General features: G+C 28.8%; 1 protein-coding gene across 3 annotated transcripts in view; it reads right to left on the reverse strand.

Annotated features, from left to right (window-relative positions):
* Positions 1–751: 751 nt before the first annotated feature.
* The window catches only part of LOC142327425 (DNA repair nuclease APEX1-like), a 41,529-nt gene continuing 21,728 nt past the window's right edge, over positions 752–20,552 (reverse strand). For all 3 annotated transcript variants that reach the window (XM_075370472.1, XM_075370474.1, XM_075370473.1), the window contains exons 5-7: positions 19,174–19,317; positions 12,106–12,286; positions 752–7,802 (exon numbers count right to left, since the gene is read on the reverse strand). In XM_075370472.1, the coding sequence (XP_075226587.1) occupies positions 7,685–7,802; positions 12,106–12,286; positions 19,174–19,317 (443 nt within the window). In that variant the 3' untranslated portion in view covers positions 752–7,684. The remainder of the gene's footprint in view (positions 7,803–12,105; positions 12,287–19,173; positions 19,318–20,552) is intronic.

Consider the following 20,552-nt stretch of genomic DNA (forward strand, 5'->3'; position numbering starts at 1 on the left):
AGCAACCGGCGTTCATCACCAAGCATAACATGGTCACCTCAGAGTGTGTGGCAGCAGTCTCTGCCCTCTCTGCATCATTGGAGCATGCTGACCTCCCTTCTGGACAGCTGACGTGTTCATCCGCAGGAGAGATATACTCAAAATATTAGTCTTAAACTTTCTTACAAATGACTCATGAAATGCAAGAGACTTTAGTTAATGTTGCTTTCACAAGAATAATGATGTTTGTTATAAACCCTGTGACTGTAGAAAAAAGGATGAGAAGGTATCATAAATATGGTATTAACTGCATTCCATTGGGTTTGACTTACTTAAGTCCAATAATATATTTGACTCAGTAAAGAAGGTAACAAAAACTACTTCACTCCTCACTTTCTCTAATAAACTTGAATATTTAATTCCAATTAATCTAATAACGTTTAATATTTGTGAGTGTCATTTTCGGGAATTAATAGCTATGATGTAAAATCACCTATAACTATAGCATTATAACACATAAAAATAATATTCAAAGAACAAAAATTTACTACAGTAAACTTTACTGGATATATAACTTGAAATTACCTTATAAATGATCCACAGGACCAAAACTTACACTGTTTTTGATACTCAAACAATTAATTCAACAACTGCTTTGAAATGGCTTCAATTTTCTATAAAGAAACTGCTCAATGTGTATTGACACAACAAATGGGTAAAACTATAGTTCATTTAATAAAGTATTTTTACCAGTAAGAAAAAAAAACTGACATAACATTTAAAAATTTATTATCAATATTTTACAATCAACAACATAACAATATGTTTTGTTTTATGAAAAAGAATTTTGTACTAATTTAACAAAAATCTCACAAACAGTAATAAAAATATAAAAGTAATTAATAATTAAGAACTATACAATTTGTACTTCACCTTTACTCTCACTGAAAAAATAGTTAAATATGAGGGAAGCAACAGGAAGGAAGACCAAAAGTAAAATAAAAGGGAAGCTCAATTCTCTAAAATTTGAAATGAGAAAAGGAAATTCATATGAATGTCAAAAGGAATTTAAAAGCACACAGACTGTTGAAATGAAACAAGGCAAAAAAACAATTGTTTATTAATCACTTCTTAAAATAAACTTCACATATGACCAAAACAAACACTTCATATCATGTCACATAAACTATATAACTTTTTTAGGCAACTCTAAACCTCCTGTCACTAGTAATACCATGATATATTTTCATCATGTCTATAATTAAACCGTGCTGAGGTCAAATTTCCTCTATAATGAAATATCATACAAACAAACCTAGTTCATCTAACAAATTAAATATTAAATTTAAACAATTAAAATATATATATATATATATTGACTACAAAGAGACAAAAGAAAAATTTCTAATAATCTTACGTAAGAATTTTCCTTGCAAGTAGATAATAAATAAAAATTAATGTCTCTCATATTAAGCTCAACTCTGGTTACCAACCCTCATACTTTCATTTAATTGGCCTAATTGCCAACTGAATTATAAAGGTACTTTGAAACTTAAAAACTTTAATTCATAATTAATTAAAGTTGGTGCATCACAATTAACAATGTACAAATAATGTATTAATCAGTATTGTAGATGTGTCACTAAACATACAAAAGAATATTCTACAAAACTGTGATAAAAAAATATACCCTTGAAAACTTTTATTATCTATTCATTTCACGTAAACCATCCACCGACAAAACCAGAGCTGGCACATTTTCTGTTCACAATTAGGCTATAATTTTCTTTTAAGGTCTAATTTCAATACACCAATACATATTATTTTTATAAATATGATTCACATAAATTTTAGAGTAAACTTTATGTAATCAACTTAATCATCATGTAAAATCATTTACAGTGCAACAGCTAATTTTTAAGTGCATAACATTATTAAATTTTTATTGAGTTACTTTCAACAAAGTGGAACTAATTCTTCCATAGAACCTTGCAGAATTAATTAGTACCTACGTTAATGAGAAATATTTTAAAACAGTTAAAAAACCCTTAATTATTCAATTTTATATTAAAGGGATTTACAAAAATTTTAAAGATGGGTGCCATTAAAACAGCACTGTAAACACCCAGTAAACTCCATTGAAAAAGTCTTATGGAATTAAAAGTTGCAGAAGCAAGTAAACTTTTCAATAATCTTAAATTAGTGTGGAGTAAAAAAAAGTTAAACTAATAATTGGTATAAATTTATCCACAGTAAGAAGAAAATGCTATATTTGCTATATTAATCCTAATAAAAAAGCAGAACTGAAACTACAATTCAGAAGAATGAAGCAGATATGCTTAGAACAGCATACAGCATACAGCATACACTTAGAACAGATATGAATTGTTCTAATATGAAAAAAAATACAAGGTGAAAAAGATATGAAATTAGTTCAAAGACTGACGATAAAGTATTATCAACCATTAAGTAGTTAAGTAAAATATCAATCGCTAAAATGTCAGCAAACTTGTGGCAAGGAATCAAAATGGGACAGCAGCATCAAAAGATGAAAAAAAAAAAAATGAACCGATTAGGCAAAGCAAAACAAAATGGAAACAATACTAAAGAAAATAAAGTTAAATAAAATAACTTCAATAAGGTAAAAGGCATTCATCAATCACACTGAGATAACTGGGAGCTGATCACAAAATATAATGACAATAAGAATGAGAAAAGAATGAAAATAATCCTGAACTTCTGTTCTTTCCTTAACTGTAGATCATAATTTGATACAAAGCTGCCATATGTCTAGTGTAAATGTTAATCTCTGTATTCAGCTGTAAGTGGCAACAGAAAACTACAGATTAATAATCAGTGCCAAAAATAACATAGCCAATTTCAAGAAAAACACATAAATCAGAAAAAATAAAGAATAGAAGATTTCCCAATGCCTTTTCCGTGTAATACAATATACTACTGCAAAATATCACTTTAAGTCCACTGAAATACAGATGATAATCGATGTATATTTCAGTGGATTTCCTACAGAAAGTATAAATTTGATCAACTTAAATTAAAATATCTCAAACAACCTCTAGTGCAACTATAGTTTGTATAATTACATCAGGGGAAAATATTCAAAATTAAACATATCCAATACAACTTACACAGCGTAGATCAAGTAATACTGAGTACTACTCAAATTATTTAAATACTTACACACAAATTCAATATATTTAAAAAATGATACTGAAAATAGCCTGAGTACTCAAGTTTATTGGTCATACACTAAAAAAATAAGTGTCTATTGCAGAACTCTCTATATTTCTAGAACATGGAAGGTGAATTTATGACAGAAAACTTTTACAAGACAGAAAGAAAACAGATCAGAGAAATTCCAACAAGAAAAAACTGTTTGAAAAACACTAAATGATACTAACACTTATATTACAAACATGATATACTTCCATGTTAAATTAATCGCATTACATTGAAAACTGATATAAAACAGAAGTAATGTACATGGCAAAAATATATATACTTATCATAAATCAGGTTTTATTTAAATTGTAAATTAATAATGAAAAAAAATGTAATTAAAAATAGTGATATTTTAGATACAGAAATATAGACAAAATATTAATTCCCAGAATAATTATAACAAAAATAATATTATAAAAAAGTAATAGTAGTCATATGAATTGAAAATTAATTATATAAAGGTATATAAATACTCAAAAATATATTATTTTTACATACTACAAATACCATTTAAAAATAAACCTCAATTCATAACATATGCAACACTAAAACTATGGTCTCTCACTAAAATATTGCCAAACGTATATGCTAATATACAAGAAAAAACATGTGCATTCAAATCAAAATTCTTATAACCAAGTGACACTTGAAATGTACCAAAATCGCTCACCCATATCTGACAACTCTGTATGTACAAATGTTATTTTGATATGTTTATCTGTTTAAACTTCAGAAAAGGTTACCTTAAAAGAAAAAAAATAATGGACAAGTGTAGATGCTTACTGAGAAAAATAACTAAGGATAGGAAAATAATTGATTACAGCATATTAAAATAGGAGGTTGATTAAAACGATGCTAGAAGGGTCAGTAGACATAATAAAAGAAAGGCCAAAATATACTTAAAAAACATAGTACTCTTAAAGCGAATTGGAACAATCAGGAACTCAACAGCTTAACTGAAAATATAAAACATAAGAACAGAGACAGACATGGCACAAGCAGCTTGGCTCAGGGCAGAAAATATGAACAGACTGGATATAATGATGATGATAACAGTGAACTAGAAGTAAAACTATATTATAAACAATGCTTTTATTTAACATCCCTCAAACATAGACTACAGTAACTGAAAATATATGCACTATCACTATTCAGGTTTCCAGAAACTATTTAAATAAGACTGGTAAGATGTATGTTCTGTTTATTAACCCCCTGCCGGTTTTTAACGACATAATCCGTCATTGGTTACATTGATAAAAACTGCCCTTGATATATATCATCATAACCTTTTTTGTCAAAAAGCACCGTTGATGAGATAATTTGTTCTTGCATATTGACTGGTTTTATTCTGCTTTTTGATGAGTTATTTCATTGTGCTTGGATACACTTAGTTTTCTAGTTTGTTGTGGTTCAATAGAAAAGCGCTATTGCATGTATTTTGTTTTGTATAGTTTCTCTCAGCTGTTACTAATCTACACCTAGCGCCTACCATAATTGTTTATGTTGAATGGAAGTTCAGTTATTGATGCGCATGTCCATTATATTTTTTATTTGAGCATGTTTTTATTATTTATGTTATGTTGAAAGACTATTTAATATAATTTTATTTATTTACTTGTTGGTGTTCGGATTTGTGGAGAGATATTATTTAGTAGAACATATTACTCTAATTTTACATTGTAAGACAGTAAAAGTATGTAAATAAGACAGTAAAAGTAAGACAGTAAAAGTATGTAAATAAGATCTTAAAATGGGTCAGTTCATTCTAATTCAACACAAGGAACATAAATATGAAAAAAAAAAAACGTGCATAATGATAAAGGTTTTAGTGAACATAAATGGGCATAAAAAAGATTTTACATTAAAAAATAGAACCAATACGGGTTTAACACAACATTTCAATGAATTATTTGAAGTAACTTTTAAAAAAATTCTCATTAATTTCACCAAGTTAAAAAAAACTGATGAAAAGTACAAGATTAAATTTTCCTATAATATATAAATAAACAATTTGGTCAACATAAAAAGTAAAAGACACACAATTTTATTCTCAAAATAATGTTTGTTTAATTTAGTGTAATATACGTTTCACTTAGATAATTTTCTTTTTATCATTAGATCATGATTAAAATTTATTTGTAACTAAAGAGCTATTAAATGCCTGCGGTTACATGTGTATGTGTTATTTTATTAGACATATCTCTAAAATAAAGACCGCTGGGAAATTTCTCTCCTTAAAGTTGGTGAACCTGTGTCATTCATGGCCATGCTAGTAATGTACACACTGCATTGCTGTCTGGAAGTTGTAGCGTTGAACGATTACATGCGAGTTATTATGTTATAAAATGAATAGGAAAATCAAAGTTGCCGCCGACTGTGAAATATGTGGAATCATATGTTTTTAAAACCATCAAAATGTTGTTAAGATGGCTGAAATTCATAGGCAGTTGGTTGGTGTGTACGATGATAATGTAATGAATGAAAAGAAACGTTTGAAAATGGTTTAAAAGGTTTAGAAATAACAGAATTAATGGGCTTGATGAAGAACGTTCCGGAAGGCTCTCGATAATCACCGAGGACTTGATACGCGTTGATGATGAAATCAGAAAAAATCGATGCTCAATGATTTCCAACCTGGCCCTTCTTTTTACTGATGTTTCAATAGCTGTTATTGGATTCATTGTTCATGACCATTTAGTTTTCAGAAAGGTTTGTACATGTTGGGTGCTGAATGTCTTAATGGAACATTACAAAAAATCTGAATGGGATCTGCTTTGGAACTACACAGAAAAAAGTGACGAGTTCCTTAATTAAACTGTTACTGGTGATGAAATCCCCCATGGATTTCATATTACACGTCGATGAGAAAATGGCATCATCCTCAAACACCAACCAAACCAACAAAGGTCAAGCCACAACCATTTGGACACAAACTGATGGCCACAATCTTTTGGGATCAGTTTGACATACTGCTGATTGATTTCATGCCATGTGGAATGACTATAAATGCAGCAGAAGCCTATTGCAAAACTGCCATTCAAAATCGGTGAAGTGGGCAGCTGACCAACAGCGTCATCCTACAGTACATCGACATTTTGCGGATCTGACACATGATTTACCGAGAACATTTTGATGGGAAGTTTTCAATCACCCGCCATATAGTCCAGACTTACCTCCTTCTGATTACTATTTGTTTGGGAAATTGGAAGAACTTTTGAGTGGTAAGCAATTTGCAGGTGACTATGAACTTAAAAATTCTGTTAATCAGTAGCTAAATGGACTGGCGGTAGAAGAGTACAACGAGGGTATATTGAAGCTGTTATATTGCTACGATAAATGTCTTAATTCATGTGGCGATTATGTAGAGAAGTAGTATGAGGTATGTAGTTTAAGAGAAATAAAAAATATTTAAGTTTTCAGAATATATTTTTTCACAATGAAACGGTGTTTACTTTAAAGATAACCTCTCTTACATTAAATCATAATAAACATGATTTTTGTTTGTGGCTTATCAATATATATTACATAAAGAAAAATATTACATCTATAAATAACCAAATATTGCATTATTAAACAAGAACATTAAGAAAAATTAATTTTCAATAAAATTACACATATAAACATTACAGAGCATGCCTACCAAGACAGCATTTAAAAAATTTTTACATGGCAATATACAAATATTGTTAGCAATGCTATGAGCCTGGACACAGGTTGATGTGAACTAGTTAGTAGGACAGAATAAATTCCCAAGTTAATATACAAAATGTTTAGTATTTCCTTTAAAACAAAAGCTAATTTTTGAAATTCTTAAAATTATCCAAATTATCTACAGAAAAGAGTTGAATTGTAATCGGTTCTAGAATGATATTTTTATTTTATTTGTTTTTTTTTAATTGGTCCTAAAAATATTAGATATGAAAATAAAAAAAATTAATGAATATATTTATTAATGTAATTAAAAATAGAACACAATGTTGAATTTCTTCTTATTTATCAGTGATAAACTTTTAACCAATCAACTAACAAAAAAAAACTGGGATGTAGGACTTTATCTCTTCATTTTGAAATGACAGATAAACTAACCTTACATACAGAGAACCCTCTTCTTCATAGTGTATAGTAAAGTAAGTGCCTACAATGGTACGTAATATTAAAAGTCACTCAGGTATAAGGGTTCGAATTAATGACAGTTAAGAGCCATGGAAGGCTACTTATAAGCTGTACGCTTTCAGTTAACTACTTTTGGCAGTTGTGTCCTTTCAATAATGAACCACAACGTAAAAATTTTAAATGAAATGAAAAAAAAAATTAATTTTAAAGTCAAAAGTATACATCAATAATGACTTAACTCACTAATGACGTTCATTATAACATTGAAAAATAGTAGTAAGAATTTTTTTAACAAAAACAAGATATAAAAATAATTAACCATAAAATATCCATTAGTAAAAATTTTAATTTAAATATGAAGGAACAAAACAATTGGGCAATGGTCACTTCCAAAAACTTCAGTGCGCATGACATTATCACAAACATTAGGGATAAGCCTTTCTGATAATACGAAATAATCCAGTCGCCTGAAAAAAATTAATATTATTAAAATAACTGAATATTTTTTTTTTAAAGAAAAAGTATTACGGTTACACAAACAATAAAAACATGCCATAAAACTATGCCTAAACAAATCATAAGTATAATGAAATTTAAATTTACTTTTTTTTAAATTCTAATATTTTATTACAAAAAATTATCATTTTTTTCTTATTTGCAAGACAATTTCATTATCAAGAGACAATTCTTGATTAATATTTCTTAAAAATTTTAAACTTTCTCAAAGCAGTTCATACAATCTTCATAAAAATTAACATGAAATGTTTACTTTGTACAAAACAAATTCTTTCATCCAAGACAAAAGTCTTTGGCACCTATACACACTTTTAAAAATACTAAAATAAGTACAGATCAGTTTCAGTGAAAGTCACTTTCCATTAAAAGTTCCCCACATTACCGATTTCCATTTTAGAAATATTATTGGGAGGAATTTTTTATTGAATTAGTGATGATTTAGTTTTAGAACAACCATTCAACAAAAAAAATAAAAAGTAAACAAATAAAAGATAAAAATCACTTACAGAATTGCTTCAAAAATGAAAAGTGGTTTATGTGTGTGCACATGCACACACATAAACATAATGATAGGTACATACATGTGCATGCATGCACGTGTATATACCTATGAGAGATACACATACCTTTTATACACATACTTTTATAAACTAAGTGGAACTGGATAATCTGGGCAAATTAACCAAGGAAGATTCAGAATCACCCAAATCTTTTTTTTTCCTGTTTAACCTCCGGTAATCACCTTTCATATAATACTTCAGAGGATAAATGAGGATTATATATATGAGTAAATGAAGTGTAGTCTTGTACAGCTTCAGTTCAACCATTCCTGAGATGCATGGTTAATTGAAACCCAACCACCAAAGAACACCAGTATCCACGATCTAGTATTCAAATCCGTGTAAAAATAACTGACTTTTACTAGGATTTGAATACTGGAACTCTTGACTTCCAAATTAGCTCATTTGGGAAGACGCGTTCACCACTAGACCAACCCGGTGGGTTAGAATCACCCAAATCTATTTTTCTTAACTTCACCATTTTAAATTGTAAATAAATTTATAATTTATGTAAATTGTAAACAATTTGTTAAAAACGTTTTATTCCAAAGCTCCAAGACCAATAATTTTGTCAGATGGACATTTGTACATATGAGGCTAAATTTTGTACACTAGTGTGCTAAACGGAGACAAAAGGTACTATCGAGTTGGGTGTGGCAGCATATGAAAACGATAATCCCCTCTACAAATCTGCAATGTGTTGAAATCAGTTTACCGGTTTGTTTTCAGTAAAGATTGAAATTTCACAAATGTGAAGCTGGTAAAGCGAAAACCGAGGATGCACCTCACAGCGGACAACCAGTTTCTGTGACTGACGAGAAACATTAAAAGAAGGTGGATGATTTGCTTCAAAGTAACCGACGAATCACCCAGCAACGCATTGCTATTCAGTTAGGCATATCTAAAGAATGAGTAGTAAGCCACATTATTAAGCAATTGAACTGCTGTAAAAATCTGTGCAAAATGGGAACCACACTCTCCGATGGCTCTCCGCTGTTGAGTTGAGTTTGAACCTATTTCGCATCCACCATACTTGCCAGATTTGGCTCCGAGTGATATCCACTTCTTCCCTCATCTCAAGAGGGATCTCAAAGGTAATCACTACACACCGACAATGAGGAAAATGAAGCTGTGGTGGTCACTTGGATTCGAGAAAGACTGCCAGAATTTTTCAGTGACGGAATGCAAAATCTTGTCACACATTGGGAAATTGTATCAATGTAAATCGGAATTATGTAGAAAAATAAATACTGCATTTTTTAGCTAAGGTAGTGTACTTTTAATCATTTTTTATTTCATTCAATATCTCTTTTCATTCCCATGCTCTGCATATATGTGCAAAATTTATCACCTGAGCCTCATACATATGTTAACTGTATTTCGTCTTAACAGTCTGAACCCCTTGACTGATTTTCTTCAAACTTGGTAAGACAGGTCTACCTGCCAGGGGAGAAAGAATGTTTAAATTTTTACAAAAATTTAAAGTGAATGTGGAATGTACTGTTTTAAATAAAATTTCTAATCTTTACCTGGGGCACCAACAAGAGATTTTTCTTACTATAGTTGAAGTTTTTTAGCGACTATAATTATACATTAATAGGCCTTCAAATTGCTATAAAAATTGTTTGCTCATCCCACTCCAATCATGTGTGGTAACAAGATATTTTTTCAATTTTTAAAAATTATTTTAATTTTAAACCCATGTTGCAAGTTAGCAAAAAAATTCACTCCTTCCCACAAAATTATTACAACTTTGTTTATTTAAAATTACGACTGTATCTTCGTATTTTTTTAACAATTTTAAAGTTTTTTTTTTTAATTTATAACAAACACTTAGGGTTTATTTTCTTAAAAATTAATTTTACCTGAATGCTTCCCCTTCAGTATGGGACCCCCAAAATGGATTTTTTTTTCAATTTCAAATTTTTAATGCTCAAGATTTATTTTATTTATTAAAATATTGAAAATTTTACAATTTTACCAAAAAATTGGAATTTTTATTTTTAATTTATTTAACATCAATTTTGTAGTGAATATTTTAATTATTAAAAAAATGTCTTTGGATGGATGACCCCAAATTTTCAAAATGTTGAAACCATATTTTTCAAAATTGTGATTCTAAAATATAAAAAAATAAAAATTCTGGTTATTGCTTTATTTTGTTAAGCATCTTGATTTCAAAAATTAAAATTAAAAGATTTTAAACATAATCAAAAAAGTAATTTTATATATATATATATATATTAATATATATATATTTTATATATATATATATATATATATAAAATCTATTTAAACCAATAACATAAAAATTTATTACAATACATTTTTTTTTATATGTCAATGAAGAAATAACTTAACTGACTTATTGAATGTTTTTGGTTCTCTATTCACTTGCTGTACGTACTTTTAGTTACTGTATGAATTTGGAAAAGAACAGGAACTCAAAACAATAGTCGCACTGTTCAACTTTTATTACGTCCTCCACAGATACAAAATAATCATTTTTTTTTGTATTATTCATTTAACTATTATCATAAAATTAGAAATAAACATTTTTACAAAAAAAATGTGAAAAAAGATTTTATAATTTTGATTACTGTTTTCCAATAAAAAAAGAATTATTTTATCGTACAGATACAAAAAGAACTTAAAATGATGAACTAAATTTTTTGAAACATAACTTTCCCAACTATACCAGTCAATTACCCAATTCCCAGTTTTTAATCCTCTAGAGGAGTTAGCATTTGTCAGAAAACATTCTACGATAGACAAACTAGAATAGAATAGTTTTAATAAACTAGAATAATTTTAATGAAGTAAATATTTTTAATAATAGGATAGAAATGTTAAAAGGATTTATTTTAATTTTTAATAAAACGGATAGTTAAAGTAGTTGATAGCAGAACAGTTTTAATGAAGTATTTTCTGCTTAAACTTCATTTGAAATCAACCTTTAAAACAGTTTATCAAGTTAATTATCAATTGTACCTATTGTTTGTGTCTATATATATATATATATATATATAAAACAAAGTTAAATTTTTTAATAAAATGTAAAAAGAACAGGTAAATAACTATTCTAAAAGCTAAATATATTGTCAGATTTTTAATAAATTTAGATTATGAAGTTTCTCACACTATTCTTTGTAATCAAAAAAATAGATGGCAATTTTATGCAATTCTAACTTGGAAAGTGATTCAGAGCTAACAGTACAATTTAATTTGTTAATTAAACTAAGCATTTTTGAAACCTCCTAAGCCTCCAAAAACAATTAATTTCAGAGTTAGAAATATATTAACTCAGGATGGACCAACAGTAAGCTCAGCTCTTACACATTATATTGATTTCCCCCTCCATAAAATTTGGAATTTTCCACTGTATGCATTTTGATTGATTTTTTATTCATATCAAAATGTCAAAACATAATCCAATATTTCTGTAAATTATTTATCACTCAAACAAAAAATCCAAATTTAAACATACCCACAGCAGCAAAGGGTAATCATGTTTCCATAATAGACATTATGTGGTTTTTTAATTGGTGATAATTTATGTGCAGTAACAATATTTTATTAAGTTTTTAAGCATATCCTTACATATACCAAAAAATAAACCCTTAACAAGCCAGTAAGTTGTATTATTTATCAGAAATAGAGTTGAAAAATATCCTTAGCATTAAATAATACTCACCAGCCTGTGTTTTTAGCACGAGCATTTCTAAAATATGTCCAATATGAATAAGCACCTTTCTTCTCTGGATATAACTTACGAAAACTATCTGTAAAACCACAACTTAATAATTCCGTAAATCCATTTCTTTCTTCAATTGTAAATCCAGCAGATTTAGTATTACTTTGTGGATTAGCAAGATCTGTAAATATTAAGAAAACAAACAAGAATGATAAAAAGATGCAAAGTAAAGTATTTTTCAAACTTTTAACCACTTTTATGCCACACCCTACTCCACACTCACCACAATTGGCATCATGCTATTTTTATTTCTTTTTGCGGTTAGAGATGTTAAAGATATATATTTTCCCACGCATGATCAACCAAAGGAGGTAGTGAGGGCTTGCATCAAGGAATGACATGAGAAAACTAGTTCTCTGTTGACAGAAATGCGTAGCCATAAATGATGACTACAAGGAAAAATAGATGTAAGTTTCTGTAGCAGATAAAATATATTTTCATGCCATATTTGTTTCAATTGACTTTTCTTTTTTTATACTGTTTCATTCCTCTTTTCATTTGTGAACTATGAGTGACTGTGACCCTGATATTAAAAAAAAGTATACAATTTTTCAATCTAATCCTTTTTGTTATAAAGGTCCATATTATAATTCTTAATATAGAACAAATTATTACTAAATTGTAGAAAATAAGATTTATAGTTTTTTTTACATAAATTGCTATTAACTTTAGTAAGTAGTATAATTAAAATATAAATTAAATATATAGTATAATACAATGGAGAATATAGCAGTGATTTTTCTTAGTTTTCATGTATTTTTAGTTAAATGGGTAGGCCTCCTGATTTGTTTACACAGTTTTTGTTTAAACAATAATACTCAAAAATCCGCATAATGAAAAGTTTTGGTATTTTACATTATAAGAAATTCCCATGGAATGTTCAAAATGATTGTTTTATTTGATGCCTCTTAATAAAGCATTTATTTAACTTGTTTTCATTATTTAACACTTATTAGTTCTACATATATCTATATAAAATATAACTCTTGGGATCCTTCAAAAAGTCATAATCAGTTTTCAGAACAAAAATGTGTTGCAAGATCACTGTTTGGCTCATGGAGTGATACAGAATGATATTTAGAAAGCTGTAATTCCTAACTTTCAAATTTAATAACATACTAGCTTGGCTAATATATATAAAAAAAAGTAATTCATTCCTAAAAGAAAACAAACAATTATCTCTAATCACACCAGACAACAACATTTATTCATCACATTGTTTTTCAATTTTCATACTTTTTGCTTAACTATTTTCATAAATAACTGCACAATTCTTCAATGAATTAGAAAAGAACTTATTTTGATTTCACTACAATCTTTAATAAATTAACTTCTTGAAGATTTTTATTTTCCAAATAATTTATCTACCATTAACCCTTTGAAACCCCATGTCCAATTTTCATGATATTGATGGTATATGCATAAAAACCCAACTTCCTGTTTACCAGATGCTAGTAGGAGGTGCATAGAAACCAATGTTCAGTTTTCAGGGCGTTTATAAACTATTCTTAAAGAGTATAAATTGTGTTGTTTTTCCCATTATGATATTATAATACTCAGAAACGCACGTTCTTTCAACAACCACATAACTTAGTACATTTTTTAATTTATAAATCGATGACTTGGTGGACATTGAATCAATATTTTTAACATGTGTTTATATAGTTGTCAGTTGAGATTAATACAGGACATGTTTATGTTTCGTTTTATGCTTTGGTTTATTAAAAAATTGTTTTTTAAAAATGAGTTGCTCACATTTGCCACTTAATGACAATGCTGTGAGACGAGTTGTAGAAGATGATTTTGACAACATTTTATCTGATGACAGCTTTGATATAAATAGTACCGATGTGAGTGATACAAACATAGATCCACCATACAATCCAGCAAATCATCTTTCCAGCCCTTCAGGCATTTACAATAATATTCCATTACTCTTTATAGTGAGTCAGATGATGGGTAATAGTTTTTCAAGTACTATGAATAGCAGCAATAGGCCTAAGGGTTAACCTCACAGTGAAGTAACTAACTAGTCACAGTCACAGTATCAGTGACTTATCTGATGAAAGTAAATGGGAAGAAGTTACTGAGAATAATGATCCAGGTTTTCATCATAATTTTCTTTTTCCAAATTACCTGGAATCAAACATGCTCCTCTCTGCAGTTCACCTGCAGCTGCATATTACAAACTTTTCTTCACTACTTCACTGTTAGAAATGACAGTAAAGTATACTAATTAAATTCTGACAAAATTATATAAGCTGCTAATTTTGAAAGTTTGAAAACAGGAGGAAATAATACCAGACAGTGAACAAATGTTACAGTTGCAGAAAACCAATCATTCATAACAGTCTTTATAAATATGGTACTAAACAAAAAATGCACTACTGCCAATTTTTGGTATACCAGTAAAAATCAGAGCTGTCATGATCTGGCAGTATGTATAACAGGAATAGTTTTCAAACCATTTTGAGATTTTTTTCATGTAGCTGACATCAAAAACCTTCAAAACCTAACAACCCAATTACGACCCATGAGTAGGAATTCAACTGCTCATTAACAGATAAAAGTATGATTCCTACTAAGTCACACAATCCATTAATGCAGTGCATGCCTACCATCACTATTTAGAATTTTTTTTACAAAGGTATAAAAGGTCCTGACAAAGGACTTGCTTACACCGTAGTTATAAGTTATGGAAGTCAATGGATACTTTAATAAAGAGTACAGTTTGTTTCTAGACAACTTCTTTACTTCCATCAAACTTGCCAAAGATCTGTATTCAAAGTGTACATTTTTAACTGGAACCTTATGAATGATCAGGAAAGATACTCTTAATGAAGTGAAAGGACAGTACAAAGTTCGTGAGAAAAAATAACTAGGCAAAAAAAAAGTATTAAGAAATCAATGCTTTTGTTGTTGATTGATGCATTGGCTTCCAGTGAGGATAAAAAACCAAAAGAAGGGGTAGTAGAATGTCTGTTACCAATAAGCCTACTTTTATACAACATTGTAATGATTATATGGATGGCACTGATGTAAGTGACCAAATGTTACATCATTATCTCAATCATTGTAAAACAATTAAATTTTGGAAAAAGCTTTTAATATTTTTGGACGATTGGTTTTAAATGCCTATTAATTTTATAAAGCTTATACCGACAACCCATTGTCAATTTATATTTTATAATTTCATTAATTGATGATTTTACTGAAGAATATTGAATGTAAAAGAAAGCAGAACCCCCAACACAGAACTTGAAGGTGGTGAGGAGCATGGCAACGAGGTAGCTTTTGAAAAAATTCCTCACTGGAGAGAGGAAAACTGCTATGTGTGCAGTTTTGGAAACATGGAAACAGAGTTTTATTTATAAAAATAAATGGATGAAAGTTTGTTCAAGTGTACATTTTTAATTGTTTTTTGCAGTCTTCATTATATCTGGCTATGATTTTTTTGTGTATGACTATTAATGGGAAACTAGAAATATCTGTTAATGGCAAATATATATCTTTCTATCTGTACATCCTTACTAATAAAATATTTTGGAAGGATTCATTACAAGTATTTTTTTTAAAAAATCATTAAAACCGCTTCGTAAATAACTGAAATATGATTTTTTTTTCTGAAGACTGCAAATTGACCAAAAATGTGCTGTGTTTTTTATAGGTCATCACTTAGGTGAAATACCCGGGCTATCATGAGTAGTTTCTAAATAAAAATTGGGAGTCAAAGGTTAAACTGCAAGATTTTCTTTTGCAAAATTAATGTTACTGTTTGATGAGACTGATGTTTATTATTTTCATACGTCTACTTTAATATTAATTAATTTATTAATAATAATAAATTAATTAATTTTGATATTATTAATAGATTAATAATTAATTAACTACTTTTCTTAATTTTGAATTTTGTGACAATGCTCTGGCCAAGATTTCCCCATAGTTATCCTTGATCATTGCACATGCAAATGACATCTGCAACTGTGGTTCAATTTATGAACAACAGCTGCTAATGTAACGCTAACAATAATGTATAAACCAGTCTATAATAAACAATTAAGTCACCCTCGTAAATGCTTGTCCTTGTCCACGTAAACTGATATGTTAAAATTTTTATTAATTTTTTACACATCACAATTTGACAAATTTGAATAAAACATCATATTGGGGGCTAGTGGATATTTTACTTAAATGTTATCAATATGTTACGTTAGTTTCATAGCAAATGAAATTACTTTGATTCTACTCAAAAACTGAGAAAAAACACTGCTATATAATGCATAGTATGTACTACACACATATTTTTTTAAATTAATGTTTTATATTACTTACTTATTATTAATTACTAATATTATTAATTATATTACTTACTACTAACAGTTATATTTTATATACAAAAATCTATAAATTAAAAATTAAAAATTCATTCCACATTAAGAACTTTCTTTGATTAGGAATTTTTTTTTTATTATGATTAAATACCAACTTAAACAATTAATTTCAGTGACTAAGTATTTTTTCATTACTGTTTTTATAGATATAATTCCTAGAAAAAAATGAAGCACTTGATGACATTAACAATGATCTTAAGGAGAAAGTTCTTTTGCTATGATTAAAATTTAAAGAACCAGGTTCATACAGGAATCCTGTATGAACAATTACAGTGAGGTGTCTGTCCTATTCTCCCCTCAGTTTCCCTTCTGTGCAATACAGGCGTAGGTAGCATGGTAAAAAAGATAATATTTACTGTCACTGGTGCAACGGATAGGATTGGTTCGGTTGAGGGCAAAAAAAAAGTTAGATATTTGCACAACTCATAACACCCCTAAGTAACAAATAGTTCTATCAATGATTGACAGATAATGTTAAAAGAAGGGAAACCTTACAGGTGTCCTGTAATGCACCACTTACAGTTATATTGAACAATGGGGACTTGTAATGCTTGAAAATTAAATGCATTAAAAAAAAATACCACATCCAATGTGTTAAATCATTCAAAATAATGTTTACAAACAAATTAACATTTTTATGTAGAGAAATGAATTATTAGGCAGAATAAGTCTTAATTGGAGACACCAAGCTTTTACCTGAACAGACTTCAACTCACGGATTAGCAAATCAAACAGCCTGAACTCATTTTAAACAAAAATAATTTGATATAAAATTAACCGAGGATCCACCAAAAATTTATTTTTTGTTATTGAACTTAAATATGAAGATAGGATGAAAAGTTCTGAGCCTGGATAAGAAAACATTTTTCTAAGTACATTTTGATTTTTTTTCCACCATTGGGTGGAAAAAACCTACCTACTTAGCCCAGCATTCGAAAAAAGCACTTATGCTAGTTCAGTAAGTTAATTTATCAAACTCCATAAAATAACCATCTACAGCAGCAATAACTTAATTATTGGTAAAAAATCTCAAACAAGTGATAGTCACTGGGAGTCAGATCAGGTGAATATGAAGGGTGTTGGAGCAATTCAAATTGAAATTCATTGATTTTTGCCATTGTAATAAGTGTAAGCTGGAGTATTGTCTTGGATAGGCACTTTTTTTTTCTAAATGCAGTTGTTTATACTTAATTTCATTGCTGAGATGCTGCAATAGGGTTGCATAATATTCACCATTTATTATTTCACTCTTTTTAAGATAATCAATGAAAATTATTTCACATGCATCCCAAAAAACAGTTGCCATAACTTTGTTAAAAGATAAAGTCGTTTTTGCTTTTTTTTGGAGCAGGTTAACTTTTTCAACCCATTTTTTTTATTACTGTTTTGTCTTGGGAGTGTAGTGATGAACCCAAGTCACAAATCGATGTAAAAATTTCTCAGGATTATGCCAAAAGAGCTCAAGACAATTGCTTGAAATGGTTTTTTAGTACTATTTTTGGTTGGGCATGAGCAAATATGGCACCGATCTAGCGCACAGCTTGTTCATACTAAATATTGTCCATGCATTCTGTTGACATGCCTACAGACTCTGCTAATTCGTTCACTGTCAGGTGTCAATCTGCCAAAACAATTTTATGAACTTTTTCTATAATTTCTGGCATAATCACTTCAGAAGGGCATCTTAACAGAGAAGAGTCTCCCAATGTCGTATCAAACTCTTTTTTAATTTCCTTTGCACTTAAGCCTTTCAGAAAAAAGTATTTAATCACTGCATGAATTTTTAGTTTTTCCATTTTCCAAAAAATGCCCTAATTTTCCACTTTGGCAGACTGTAAATACTACACTAAGTGATGTAGCAATTTGAAGCTCTTATAGTAAACCAATGAAAAATGGAATCACGCAACACCATTGAGAAGTTAATCATAGTAATGCCATCACACAGTGAGACCCAGAACTTTCCTATCATACAAAATTGAAAGAAACGCGTATATTAAGTATGAACTATTTAAAAATACGTTACACAAATCATGAACTATTCGATAACAGTAATCACAAAAACTAAGTAGTAAAAATAATGTGATTTAAATACATGAAAAATATTATATCAAATGCATGCAAACTAAATTCTCCACCTTTTCTAGAAGGCCAGACAAACAATGATGTGATTACCATGATATCTTCTAGACTATTAAGTCTCAGATTTGATTCCCAATAAGGGTCTGGCATTTTCTCACCCATCGTTTCATTCATTCATATCATCTTCCTTATTAAAATGCATGCAAAAGTACATCCAAGATTGTACAGTAAAAAAAAATTTTTTTAAATTAGCAATTAGTAAATGAATATTAAGGTTAGACTCTACTGTTTATGAAACCAAAGAGAATTACTGATTTTCACAATTTCATACTCATATTTTCCTGCTAATACTGTTATTTTTCTTCATTCCCATAAAAAAAAAGAAGAGTAGTTTTAGTCTATTTATAACAACATTATTAAAATACCCAGTATAACAAACTGTTATAAATTTAATCGACTGAATACAAAAGAAATATACAACCAAGATTAAAAAAACCACACTATCTATTTATCTTGAAATACTATAACTATAACTTACCGATTGGATTATGTGCAACATTTAAATCACCCGCAAGAATAACTGGTTTCTTTGAATCTAAATCTTTAAGAAATTCTCTAAATGTCTTATCCCATTCCATACGTTTATTAAGATTGCATAATCCTTGGCCAGCATTAACAACATCTAGAAAAAAATACAAAAATATTCATTTACAATACACTAACAACATTTTTTCTGTAACAAAATAAACAAAAGTACTCAGACATATACTAAAGATATATAAAAAAAAACCTACAAAGTGGGTTGTTAGTCCTCTACACATTATTTTACATTTTATAATTCTGCAAAAAAATGGGAAATTTTGGTTTGTAATAGACAGTAATCAGGTGATATAATTACTATTCAGTTCTTGTTCAGTTCACTTTTGAACACTTATAAAAAATATTACCATTTAAGTATACCTAACAAACAATAACATGTTTTTATCCTTCAGTGTTTTCTTGGAAAATAATATGCATATTGCTGTCATTCATGAACAATTCCATGAAAGATTTCCTAATTCTCATCACGACTATTCCTTCTATTACTATTACTACTACTATTATTATTATTATTATTATTATTATTACTTAAGTACCATCAAACATTCTAATAAGCTGAAAATAAAATCTGAAAATACTGGAGATATTGGGCCATGATCAGGCAGGCCAAATACTAGATAGATATACTTTAAAAATCAAACAACGTAAACCAAACCCCTAAACATAAAAAAAGTAAGGATTCCATTAGAAAATTTTCACAAGTCTATGAAAACTTCTTGTGGAACTGAAATTTAAATATTGTATCCTTGATTGTTGTCATAAACATGATTTCATCAGAAGAATGGATTTTGTGAAGAATTTATTATTTGTTGTAAAGCAGATCATCATTTTTCTAGTTCAGAGAAATATTTTGATGAACCACAATTCAAATTGAATGGCCTACGAAAAAGTCAAAATCGTGTTTATTGGTCTAAAGAAAACCTTAACATAATTATGAAGAAGGTTAAGTAATATATATGAATTCAAGTTTGATGTTGATCACAAAGAAATGGTGTTGGGATACATGCAGTAGAATATTCATACATTCAAATGTAAAAATTGGTGGAGATAATGTTATTCCTGAGCTATTAGAAAACTCTGTGTGACACTGGCCACTTGTATTTATAGTGAAATAGACACCCCCTTAGTACACTTTCAATTAAAGACCACCTCAATCAAATTTTCTTAAATGCTAAAGAACAATAGAAAAGAACAATTCACAAGATTTGATGCCTTAAAATTTTCTTTGGGTTATCATTAAGACATGGTATTTTCTTTATATCAAAATGACCTGAACCACTGCCTTAAATTATCGAGTCAACTTGACAACTTACTCAT

The sequence above is a fragment of the Lycorma delicatula genome, chromosome 7 (genome assembly GCF_047948215.1).
Source record: "Lycorma delicatula isolate Av1 chromosome 7, ASM4794821v1, whole genome shotgun sequence".
Lineage (NCBI taxonomy): Eukaryota > Metazoa > Arthropoda > Insecta > Hemiptera > Fulgoridae > Lycorma > Lycorma delicatula.